At 38.9% G+C, this 13,487-nt stretch overlaps 1 protein-coding gene across 8 annotated transcripts in view; it reads right to left on the bottom strand.

Moving 5' to 3' along the window:
* si:ch211-200p22.4 (phosphatidylinositol-binding clathrin assembly protein) overlaps positions 1–13,487 on the bottom strand; it is an 80,122-nt gene that overhangs the window by 35,560 nt on the left and 31,075 nt on the right. For all 8 annotated transcript variants that reach the window (XM_044184538.1, XM_044184540.1, XM_044184535.1 and 5 more), the window contains 3 exons: positions 2,539–2,614; positions 2,138–2,240; positions 546–639 (listed from right to left, as the gene is read on the bottom strand). In XM_044184538.1, coding sequence (XP_044040473.1) covers positions 546–639; positions 2,138–2,240; positions 2,539–2,614 — 273 coding nt within the window. The remainder of the gene's footprint in view (positions 1–545; positions 640–2,137; positions 2,241–2,538; positions 2,615–13,487) is intronic.

Raw genomic sequence — 13,487 nt, 5'->3', positions numbered from 1 at the left:
GAAGGTAAAGGAGATGTCTTTATCTTTCCAAGGATTTTCATTAAAAAAGCAAAACAGAAAACTCTCTTTCACTCTCTTTCAGATATCCACAAACATCTTTTTCCAAATACCAGCACCTCTTCCCCTTGGTATGAAGCAAACATACATCTCCACACACACAGAATAACTGCCAATTTAGTTTAGGTGGGAAAAAAAACATCATGTGCAGACACACACACACTCCAATGAGAAACTTCACCATCCATTTTTATCGCTCTTTGAAGCTCGCTGGCACAAACCACAATGCACCCACCAATTTCTGCAAATCCCTACCCAATCCCCTTCTCCCCTCCGTACACACACACTAAAAATTGAAATCTGTCACCATAATATGCTTCTTATACGCCATCAATAAAGAGAGGTTTCAAACTGTTGTTTCAATTTACATTTTGATTGGAAAGTGAATCGACCACAACTTTGACAAGCATGCATAAAGACACTCATGTATGCATAACACACACACACGCACGCACGCACGCACACACACACACACACACACACTGTACCTGGAAATCCAGCAGAGCATCCAGCTGGTTCTGAACAATGGGCAGCGTCTTGATCAGCTTCTCTATGTTCATGGTACGCATCACACCGTCAATCCTGACAAAACAAGAAACAAACACACACACACACACACACACTCAATTGTTGTAGCGGGAACCTTGTTGAGGGAAATTCTTATGCAAATTTTGATGCAAATTAGCAATAAACACAAAAAAGGAATGAAGAAATGATGAGAAACGATGGGAAATAGGAAAAAAGAAAACTAATGTTTTGCATACAAACATTTTCTTAGTAATGCAAAGTCTTAACGGCTTCTTGAGCTGAAAGGCTTGCAAGTAAATGCCGACTGAAACACATTTTTCAAATAAATAATGAGTCTGCTCAGCAGGATAAACATGACAAAGGATTTATTTTCATTCCACAATAGTTAGATTTTCTGAAATTGAAATGATCTTCCTAACACAACCTCCAGAAATGATGCACCCACTGTCACTTTCATACTGAAGTCTCCAGCAAGGCTGCATTGTCATTACTTGATGCATTAAAAGATTACAATGGTTGACATTAAAGGAATAATTTGACATTTTGGGAAATATGCTTATTCGTTTTCTTGCCAAGCGTTAGATGAGAAGATTGTTCCCACGCTTAACTTAGTGTAAAGGGAAATAGTGGGAAATAGCTAGCCTGGAAGTTATATCTTGTTTGTTTAGTAGTACAAAAACAGAAATGTAAAAATTACAAGTTGTGGTTTTAGGGGGTTGCTGAACTGTTTCTTGGCCTGGAGCAGTGACTTCTAATACTGGAAAATATGTTTTTTTCATTTCTATACTTTATGTATACTTTTAGGGACACATAATTCACTAAAATCACACACTGACACCATCAACACAAGAGAGGTTTATGCTTGCAGTTTTATTCCAGAGGATGTATTATATAATAATCTGTTTCAAAAAATTTTTATAGGGCTAAAATAAATGTTAGCTTCTCCAAAACGCTAGTATTACCTGCGCTTTATGTAACATCAACCAGGTTGTATTTTTTAGGTAATGTAGCATAGTATTTCTTTCACACCTAACACACTACAAGAAAGAATATTTAGCTTTTTCCCCCCACTGACTAAAAACAATATGTTAACACTACTTTAAGTCTTAAGCAGAGAAACCTGACCATTTTCAAATCTGGTAAAATAAAAATAATAATAATAAAAACAAAAGGCCGGTGCAACAAGTGATACACCTCCAACTGGGGACCCTAAAGGAATTGTGCACCTCATGCAAGGGGACCCTTCTCTCTCTTTTGTTCCACAGTTGGACCCTCTTGCCTGCTTTCAGTCTTTATGCTGTGCTAAGCTAAGCTAAGCTAACCGACAGGCAGCTGTAGCCTAAAAACTGCTGTGTTATCTTGAACATCTTTAGAAAATACTCTACTTTAACAGATGCTTTATACTGTCATCGAAATAAAAGATTGTCAGTTTCCGTCTATTGTTGTTCTCTCACTTTAGTGCCAAAAGCTAAACACCCGTCTCCCGGTGTGTGAGAAGATGAGTGTGAAATGATGAGTGGGGTTGTCATTTTGTGTGTGTGCCCTCCCTTACCCCCTCTTCATCTTGGTGAAATCCACAGCCACCAGTCTGTAGGACATGGCCTTCTCGTTCAGGTAACGGCTGTATCGTCTGATGAAGGTTGACATGTCGTAACCTGGGAGAGACGGTTACAAATGATTTCTACCTTTGTCCTATAAATTGTCTATTTGTTTTATATATATTATACTGCATCAGATACATTTGAATCAAGTAATCAACCAACCACACAGAAGTGCCAATTTTGACTTTTAAATATTTTCTCTTGATTGCTTAAAACATTGTAGTGATCTATGTATTGTCCTTTGAGGCAAATCCTGCCCATCTGGTTCTTTACCAGCAAATTAAAACAAAACCAAAATGCTGTGAATAATTTTCACACGACTTTTGAAAAAATGAGTGTTTGCGTGCTTTACCTTGCAGAGCTCCCTTATCCAGGAAGTTGTTCAGGTTAAACAGAGTGTTTCTGGAGGCCAGGTACTGGGTGAAACGCTGAGATAAGAATGACAAAAAACAAAAGTTAATGCTCGGTCAAAGGACAGTTTGAGAAGGGTTGATCCAAAAATAAATATCAAACAAGCTAAACAAATTAACCGTAAAACAATTTCAGGCTTCATCTTCTGGGGACCAACATTGCCATTCCTAGAGCCACAGCGATAACTTGGCTAAAATGCCTTGAACCCTTCAGCAAAGGCCATCTTCTCTTATTGTAAAGATTATTTAGATCACTGAAAAGATAAAACTGATCTACTGAAACACATGCACACTGGCTGACAGATGGTAATAGCTTGTGCTCATTAGCCAACAGCTAATAACGAAGAATGATACGATTCATCACTGACATGAAGCTAAGTCTCTATTAAAATGCAGAGCACAGCTATCTCTGCTATGACTCAAACACTTAATCTCTCAAGATGTTTAAACGCACTGTGATGATGAAATAGTCATTTTATGTTCTTAGAAATTGTCTTTGCTTGTCGTTTGTCTCTGTTTGCCTTACTGCAGAGAGGTCAGAGGTCAGCTATAGAACAGCAACCTCAGAGCTGGTGGGGATTCAGTTTGTTGCTCTAAGACACCAGAGGGAAGGAGGATTTAAGCCATGTCTCCCTACTGCTACGCCTGCTGCTTTAGATGGTTTAACCTCAGCTGCTTGCATCACCTTGGGCTGGGCCGTCTATGTTTAAAAATTAACTTTTCTGCTGCTGTTTTTTTCCAGTCATTTATTAGTAAGTCTTTAACTGGTAAGGGAGGACAAATAGCAAGAGGAAGTGGTCAGAAAAAAAATTAATTAACCTTTGGAAAGAAGCAGAAGATTGGCAGCGCAATATAATAAATTATTACATAACAACTTCTTGAAAATATTAATGAGCTAAAATCTAAAGCTAAGACTTGAGTCTCCAGAAAGTGATGAATCATGTCATCCCTGTCATTTACAGACTTTTTGACATCTGTTTGTATTTGAACAGTTTTCCACTGCTGTGTAACCTAACAGGAACTTGATCCCTCTGTTACTTTCCCTTCCAACTCAACACTAGTTATTTGTTGGTTTTGACAGCTCTGATGTCACCAAGCAGGTGCTGGAAGCGCTTCCCATTTTCCAGGGAAGGTTTGCGCAGCGTGTCTGCTCTTTTTCCAACACCACCTTGCTTCACATTTACACATCCTCTGTCTTTTACTGTTGGCCACTGAGCAGATTTTTTTCCTTGCTTGACAGAACCTCAATGTTGAAATATTAATGATGAGGAGAGCTTTACTTATTTGCTTTCTCCAGCTCAGATTTTTCTGGCTGGATCTTGATATTCAGAATGTAGTCAGACCTTTGAGAGGACTATGGTCCCTGAGCAGGTGCTCGTAGCAGAGATGGGGAACCAAATTTGAGTCAGCAAATAGCGTTGTGGACTTAGAAATCAACTTTAGACATGATTTGCAACTCATCACTAACCCTAGACTAGACTTAAAAGATTAGTAAGGCACATTCAAACGAATCAGTGTGCAGCTGTCACCCACAGGTGTGTGAAAAAAAAAACAAGCTGTGATGATCTTAGCAGTGTTTATGCAATCTGTATTATAAGCAGTGTTGCCAACTTGGCGACTTAATCACTAGATTTAGTGACTTTATTTCTAAAAAGCGACTAGCGACGAATTTAACAACTTTTTAAAATATATATTAAAATATATTATATTGTAATGCATTCCCATGTATGCTGCGACTCTTCTGCCAACAGAGTCTCTTTTCCTCTCCTCTTGCGTTGTGCGCAGGCAGTCAGTGTGCGGCGTGTGGGGCAGCGTCACTCTTTCTCTCCAGATCTCTGGATTAGGATGTTATAGCTTGTACATATGTAAATAGTTGTTTGATCTTGTAAATATTTAAATTGTTCGTTTGATGTTCTCCCTCCCTTTGTAGATTCATTCTTATTACTTTTTTACTTCAAAATACATAATGTCCCCGTAGTGATTTTGTGATTATTTGGCCAAAGATTTCTCTATCAGCGTTTTATAAGCTGTATGCAAATGATTGCGTAATGATGTCATCAACATGCAAATGAGCGTAGGACGTCATCTGGCGACTTTTAGAGATAGTGTTAGCTACTTTCATGGAAAAAAGTTGGCAACGCTGATTATAAGCTGTATCCTTTGAATTGTAGGACTTTGAAGCTTCAAACCTTGGGCTAAGTAGAAGAACTGCATTGTGTACAGAATGTGGAAAAAGAAGAGTCCAACTACATTCAACTGTAGAAGCACCTGGAAAACATCTGCACAGGTGTCAGACAGTGCTAGCTCAAGGTTATGAAACAAGCTAGTAGTGAATTGTAGTTGTAGTGTTTATCACAATTCTGCTCATTGGTAAATCAGATTTTATAGCTGTTTCATATGATAGAGATGTAAGAAGCTAAGCACTAGTTTTAATTTAAAAAGGAGAAATAATGTAATTCTCCATCTACTACTAATTACTTAGGTTTGTGTTTTTCACTTCATTTTTTCACTTCAGTATTGTGCCGTAGTCAGAATTGTGTTTTCTATTTGTGCTTATTAATTACTGAATAGGATATAATTCATTTGTAGTAACATTTCTGGGAATATTGCTGCCAAGTCAAACCATTAGGGAGACAAGAGACATGACTTAAACTCTAGACTCTAAAAACCACGAGACTTAACCTGGACTCTGTCCATAAAGACTAAACCTGGACTTGCATTTGGTCCCTTATGAACATCTCTGCTATCTTGTCTTCCACACATCGCTGAATAACAGAGTGCAGTGGAATAAGTCTTGGCCATCATCCATAGTTTTGGGAACTCAGGCCTGAGGCTTCCCAAAAGCATCTTAAAGTTAAGGCTGTCTCTGTCCAACTGACTTAAAATGATCTGAGATTTGCCAGTTTGCCAATTCCCAATTTGGCAGAGAACCAGCCCTCACTGGCTGGTTGGAGCATCTAAGAATGTGTGCGTTATGTGTTTGTGAGTACAAATATGCTCGCGGGCATGTGTGTTGGATTCAGCTACACTGACATGTTTCCAAGGGCTCTGGGACTGTTTAAAAAGGCATGAAGAATTTCTTCTTGTCCTTTTTTGTGTGTATGGTTATGCTGTGGGGACAAAACTTTGTTCACACTGTCACATGTGGGGATTCAGCTCCCATCTTTGGACAGAAATTTAGTCCCCAAAAGGTTAACTATTGATTAAGACTTTTTAAGGTTAAGACAATTTAAAGTTATGGTTACAGTAACTAAGTTAAGGTTGAGATAAGGGTTGGGTGTAGTAGTTATGGTAAAGGTGAGAGTAAACCTCTGGGGAAGTTAATGTAAGTAAGCTGGCAACTTTGACAATGATGGAAACACAGTAAGTACGGACTTCATTGTTTCATCCCTGACAAAGTCCAACATGTTGTGTTTTATCAATACTAGAATGTTGTCAATGAACCAAACTAAATCCAAAAAACTGACAACTGATTTCATTATCGATCAATCTACTTACTTCTACTTTCAGTCTATAAAAAGTCAGATAAATGCTGATCAAAAGTTCTTGGAGCCCATGGTGATGACTTTAAACACAAAATATTTAATCTACAATCATATAAAACAAGAGAAAAACAGCAAATCCTTTGTTGATCTACATCTCAACAACTATTTGATTGAGTGGCATAAAATTTGGTACAGACAGTAATGTCTCCCTCAGAATGATTTGTAATAACTTTGGAGATCCCCTGACTTTTCATGTAACGCCATCATCAGGTGAAATTTTAACTTGCCGTTTGGCCTCAGCTGTACTTTGTGTTTAGCGCTGTTAGCATGCTAAAATGCTAAAACGAAGATGGTGAACGTAGTAAACATTCTATCTGCTAAACATCAGCGTGTTAGCATGGTCATTGTGAACATGTTAGCATGCTGACATTAGCATTTAGCTCCAAGCACCGCTACGCATAAATACAGTCTCACAGAGCTGCTAGCATGGCTGTAGACTCTTAGTCTTGTTGCTTGATAAATGACAATTAATCCATTAGTCGACTAATGGATGCTCTGAATGTAAGTGTGTACAATGTCCTGAGAAGTATGTGCGTTCTTAAGAACATGGAGAGAGAGAGATTAGATGAGATTATGTCTTGACACATCTTGACTATGAGTATGGCAAAAAAAATGTAGCTTTACAGATTGAGTATAATGTGATGACTTTAGCATTCTGTCTGTGTAAAAAAAAAATAACTCAGAGAAAGTTAGACAAGCTGGTCACAGATAAAGAGTGAAAAAGAGGGAGAGATAGCAAGAGAAAGAGCTCATGAACTTCACAAGTTCTATCTCTGCCTCTTCTTGTGTGCCGACTGCTCTCTTCCTCATCAAAAGTCCATCTGACGAGAGCCTGCGTTTCTCCTTCAGCCTCAAGTACAAAGACAGAGGCAGAGAGAACCCACACAAAATATGCATGCATGGATATAGTTAAAAAGGAGAAAATCTATAAAAGGGGGCAGAAACACTCGGCACAGACAGACAGAGAGGGAGACTAAGAAACCCGCTGAGCCCTAGATTATTCAGCGAAGATGGTTCCAAGAAAAAGATGCTGTTCTGAGAGGAGATTCAGATTTTGAGCCAATGTGTAAGAATAGAGAGGAGTGACGAGGAGAGAATGAGATGATGTACAGCGATAGAGAGGGGAGAGGGTGAGAAGGAGAAACAGGTCGGCTCGGCTTGTCAAATAATTCATGTTAGCATATCGGAGAACAACCTCATGTATTATTGATACATTTAGAACCTGGCTACTCCCTGCCTCTCTCAATAGTGAAACATAGCTATACATAGAGCTACCAGTATCCAGCTTTCACCCATCTTCTGGCTTCTTCTTCCCTCCCTTACCCTGTTTCTCCACTTCTCTCCTTCCACGTCTTTCTCACAAAAGTGGTTTCCGTAGTAACCGAACATCATAGCCTCACCACTGACCTGAAGTGTTTTTTTGTTTTGTTTTTTTAAATCATGTAGTCAGGTTATGTAGAGGAGAAGCCAAGGCTCGAGCTCTGTAGACTGCTGCAAAATTTTGACAGCAAATTGTGGCTGAATGAAAATCTGAAGATCCTGCTAGACAAAAAAATTATGTTTAAATGACTAACCAAAACCAGACATGCGAGTGTATGTTATGTCAATATGTCTACATTGTGGCTTATTTTTATGCTTCTTCTTTCTCAAAATCACACAGAAATGCTAAACTAAGGTTAAGATATATATGGCCAATTGAATGCGGCCACCTCTGTACATATACTTTTGGTCTGGGGCTGTTTTTAATGGTTCAAGCTAGCAAGGCTCTTCGGTTCCACTTGTGGGTGTTCAGATGAAAAACAGCTCTGCATTCAAAAATGCAATGGGCTGCATTGGTGGGGGCATGTTGTTTCAGGTACAGGGGAGATGATGAAATACAATCCAGGATATCCACTTTGAGTAACAGATCCTTGAGTTTGAAGGCTTATCAGATGCCGCAACACTGCACAGCAGTTTATAATATTATGAGGAAGGATATTACTGCTCTGGACTGTCGCTTCCATGGCGAAAAGTTGAGCCAGAGTCAACTCTATTTGCCCAACAAGCCTCCATTAGAATGTTCTGGCATTTTTCATATATAAGTGGATGTATTTCTGATATGTTTGCCCTGTTTAATTACAGTATGCCCAGTTAAAGACACTGGACTGTTGGCCGATTGGTTGGCTGAACTTCTGGTTAGATGCAATTGGTTGCTGTAGCTATACATTTGCAAGAAATTGCGATATGAGTAAACTTAGGTTGGTATGAGGTTTACTGTGAAACCATAAAGTTAAGGCAGGGGTAATAAACCTGCCATCACAGTGAGAGACGAGATGCCATAATTGTTTAAATATGGGGATAATGGCGCACATTTTTGTTTAGTTTCTCCTCAAAAGGCATTTACGCTGTTGCACTTGTTTGACATCAGGAAAAGTGACAAAAATTGTTGTGTAAAGAACGAAAAGAGAGCTTGAGAGAGAGAAATTCAAACTCTGCTTACTTTCCCACATGGCTGTATGAAGTGGATGTGCTAAATTAATGTTGCCCTATTTGTCCAGATACAATCCTAACTTTTCTTCTACTTCTTATTTTTCTACCCAAAGGAAGTAATTAATGGTAACTCAAGGCTGAAATCCAAACCGCTTCCTACACACAAGTACATAATATGCTCAAAGAAAGCTGTACTCACTGGTTTTAGATCTTTTCCATCTCTCCTCCCTTTGGTATGAAATAAATAAATAAATCACAGACCAGCCTGGTTGGTAAACATGAGTGTGCTTTGTGCAGCTTATGGACGTCACATTACATGATATCTGGGAAGTTGAAACAGCTACCGCTTGTCCCTCTGTGGACTTGCCAACGTGTACACAGAGGCAATGATCAACCACATCTTATACCAGTAGAGAAATTATTGATCCTGGTAGAGAAATTTATATTAGCTTTGACAGATACAACAAGCTGTAAACTGTTAGGGATTCACTGTCTTGCTCAACAACACTTAAGCAGGGAGGAGGCAACCTGGGTCTTCTGGTTAAAGAGCTCAAAATAATTATATACATCAGAACATATGGTAACTAATGTTTATAGGGAATAAAGAAGAATCAGTTAGGCCTAGTTATCTCCAAATGGGCGTCAGAAAGTCCACATGGGAATTTATTTTTGGCTGTTGTGCTCAACTTTACTTTCTCTCAAACACACACATGCACAAAATTGTCAGAACTGACTGCAAACCAAGTTCCACTGAAAGGTGATGACTCACACAAGAAGAATGAGTCGTGATCGGGCTGTGTTGAATGAAAGCAGCTCTTATGCAAGCAGAGAAACACACATTCACACACATACAATCACACACAGAAGGAAACAGACGTGTGGATAGATACAGACACATGCACACACAAACTGCTTTCCACAAGCCTAAATCCTGCCTGGGATTCTCCCCTTCTTCTTTTCTTCCTCCTCCTCCTCCTCCTCCTCCTCCTCCTCCTCCATCATAATATTTCTCCTCCTCTTATGCAATCAACCATTTAGCCCCTGAATCCAATCTAAGTGTGAAAGAAACAGAGTCACAAAGAGACGCTGGGTAGGTGCTGAGAATGATAGGATTAAAGAAATATGTCGACATTGAAACGTTAGTATATATCCGGCTTCAGCAATACCTTAGTGTGTGTGTGTGTGTGTGTGTGTGTGTGTGTGTGTGTGTGTGTGTGTGTGTGTGCGAGAGCCTGTGCCTACAAGGTGACAAGGCTAATAGTGTGTGGGCTCCCACTCTCAAGGGAGCAGTTGTGTCTTGCTGGTGGATGAGTGTGTCTGCGAGGTCAATGATGCAGCCAAGCAACATGAGTCATCATATGAAACACTTATGCGCATAAACACACAGAGTAGGTATTAGTACAGTTTTCTCCCTACAACGCAATGGTCCTCATGCTGGCTTGTACACATTTGACAGAACATAAAAGTGCAAAGAGTCAGGTAGTCGGGATACATCATCCAGTATTAAAATCAGTTTGGGAACTTTGCCCTACTGTATGAACGTATCGAACGTTATCGAATTACATTTTAGTCCCATTACAGGATGGAAATAGAGTTGCAATGGAGGGAGGTTCTATAAAGACAATCTTGGCAGTTGGAGCACTTTTATACAAACTGTACAAAAGGAGAACACCTGCTTTAGAAAATCTTTTTCTTTGACAAAAAGTTAAAACGTACAAACTTGTCAGGAAAGAAGTTGACTGTGACTTCCTTTATTGTGTTAAAAATCTTTTTTGTGCATGTAATAGGTTTAATAGGTTAAGCCCAAAGTCCACTCCAAAGGAAGTTACCCTCTCCCACAGAAAACACTGCTCCTGAACTGCTTGAAAACAGCTCGACTGCAGTCCAGCCTTTACTTCCGTAACGTATCTACTTCACTATGTAACACGCATCATAATGCACAAATTGAGCAGTTTTCACAATTACATCTATATATGAAATTAAAATAACGTTAGACACCCTCCAGGCAGTCAACTTCCTGTGATGTAGAGACGTGACCTATGAAAGACACATTAGTTACAAATTACTAACTTACCACTCTGAAATGCCTTGCTCCAGTCTCAGTTGTGAAGCTGGTTCGGGTTGTAAGGCTGAACTGAAGCCATAGGTACCGGCTAAAGAGACTTTGTTTTGGATCACACTACATTGCTTGTCAGGACCCACCCTACTCTGCTTCTGAGTGGCTAGTAGTCCTTACCTAGGTACTGCGCATATGCAACTCCCAACAAAGATCGAATAGAAGTGAGATGCCTCACTCATTAGCTAACACAGAGCGTTCAATTCAAACGGTGAAAAGAGGTGCAGCAGCAATGTGCAGTATGAGCAAAAATATGGTGTTTATTGAAAATGTAACATCCCTGGTACATCCCTAACATAAAATGATGAACCTGATAATTAGCATAATATGACCACTTTACGAAACATGCCATCACTGAACATTAAATTGTGTGTGCCGCTAAAGATTGCACTTAGAAAAGTCATAAAAAACATTCAACATTTTAAAATCTGTTCACTTTCGAACTCAGAGCCAGTTTTGGATGAATTCAGCAACTATGGTGCAGAGTTTTGTTTGCAATTCCAAACGCTGAAGTGTTCTGAATTTGTTAGATGGTAAATTGACTGCATTTATATAGTGCTTTTATCCAAAGCGCTTTACAATTTACCTAACAGTGGGGAGCACTTGGGGTTCAGTCTTTCTAAAGGACACTTCAACCGGCAACCCTACGATTTGTGGATAACCCACTCTACCTGCCTCTGACTTGCTTCTTCTCCATTACATTAGCAGCTGAGGGTATTGTAGTAATGTGCCATCCGTTTCACCAAACTAGCAGAAAAATAATGATTTCTAAGAAATAAAATTGAAACAATTAAAAAAAACAAAGTTTTTTTTATATTAACCAGAGACTGTTTCTATTTTGAAGAACATTGAAAATATCAATGAAAGGAAACTTTTAAATGGTAATTTACAGTAGTAAAAAATGCTTCTGGAATTAGTTGCTTCTCCCACTTCGCTACTCTATAAATCACTTGTGTGTCTATATTTATTAAAATGTCCTCCGATAAGTTTGACAACCTAATTACTCAACCAATAAGAAACCACATTCCTAATTAAAGAGTGTCACCTTGTGAATATATGGATGAGCCATAACACTTGGGTGTTTGACCCGATAAAGCCATTAGGTCTGAAACGTCTGGTTAACATATATTAGAGCAGACGAGTGTGCAGGTTCTTCTATGTTGTTTGTTCACAAAAAAAAAACATTTTACAATTCAACATTATTGTGGTGAAAATCTTAATCTGAAGGCACAACTTAACCATTTTGTTAGTTGTTTATAAAATAATTTGTTATTTATAAAGATACAGATATATAAACTGGGGAGAAAGTCACAGCTACAGTCTGGAATTCTATTACTTTTATATTACTAGATCACTTTTAATAGGAGATCAAATGCAGTCAGTGAAACAGCTAATTGTAATGTTTTAAGTGCCATTGTATTGAGGGGTGGCAGCAGAAGAACTAATTACAGTACTACTAATTAGACCTCGCACTTGAAGAGAGACTAGAAGAAAGTAAAACACTGTCTCACAGGAAGTACCTTTAAGAGGAAGTGTGCAACTGGGGTGCAAACATTTGAAGATATACAGTAAAAACAAGATCACCTCATAACAGCAAGTAAAAAAATAATAATCTAAAAACAAAATAAGACAGGTATTATTCAGTTTGTTGCCCTGCATGACCGAATGCTTTCAGGGGTGGGAAACGTGGGCTTTCGCAATTTCATGGAACATTAGGAGCTACACTATAGTTTGCCCTCTAAATACTGTCAGACACTGTCCTCCCACAAATGTACAGAAAAGGTATGAGGATTTCATAAAAGATGTGACCACACTTAGCTTCACAACAAACATGACTCAGACATCAGCCTTATCTCACTGGATTCATTTTAGTTATATTTTAGTGTGGTGTAAAAGAGAACATTTTTCAATTGACTGTTCGCTAAGCCCTGTCCCCATAGTTACTGTTGCTGCGCCTGTTAATCTTTCCGTTCTCACACATAACATAATGCAGTTTACAATGATAACGGTGGCAGATTTACAATAAATACTTGGTACTGTTTGAACAATGGGTCCTTGACTTTAGACAGTGGAAGACAAAAGCAGGCTTCTCATTTCCATCCAGATTTAGCAGATTTTATCAGCTGTAGCAAGCTAGATAAGCTAATTTAAATTCCATGAGTTGGTTGAAATTGCTGTCACTGGCTGACTTTTTCACGTTCATAGCTGACTTCTTTTAAAACAACAATGTTGTAAAATGGGTCTAAAATATATGGATTTTTTTAACATAACATTTTTAACATCGACTGTAACCCCACACTGTAAGCTAGTTAGCCTGACATGCTAACAATTGCATCTTACATCCATTCCTTACACTTTTGCACTTGCATTTTTGGCTTTGTAAAGGCTACAAAAATAAACCACCCTCCAAATTCTTTAAGTGCTGAGTCGTTCTTACCACAGCGCCATGCGCACCACTTCAACATGTGGAGAAATCCAAAGCTTGACAGGCCTACCATGCCTAGTTACAGTTGCTAAGCTATGATTGGACAATCTATGATCTGGGGGGGGCTTTAATTACAATCAGTAATGTGTCAGCAGATACTGCAAATCAATAACCTGAATCAGTAATGAAGACAAAGAAAGTAACAAAAATGGACGCAGACATCCCTGACTGGGAGAATCTCTATTGAGCTAATTGTACCCTGCAAGTTTCTGGATGGCTGAGCCTGCTGAGCCCAGTAGGACAGCCACACACACACATTACTTTCATCTATTGATC

This window comes from Siniperca chuatsi, linkage group LG22 (assembly GCF_020085105.1).
Source record: "Siniperca chuatsi isolate FFG_IHB_CAS linkage group LG22, ASM2008510v1, whole genome shotgun sequence".
NCBI classification, from domain to species: domain Eukaryota; kingdom Metazoa; phylum Chordata; class Actinopteri; order Centrarchiformes; family Sinipercidae; genus Siniperca; species Siniperca chuatsi.
The sequence above is the reverse complement of the archived record's forward strand: the minus strand, read 5'-3'. Positions and strand labels throughout refer to the sequence as shown.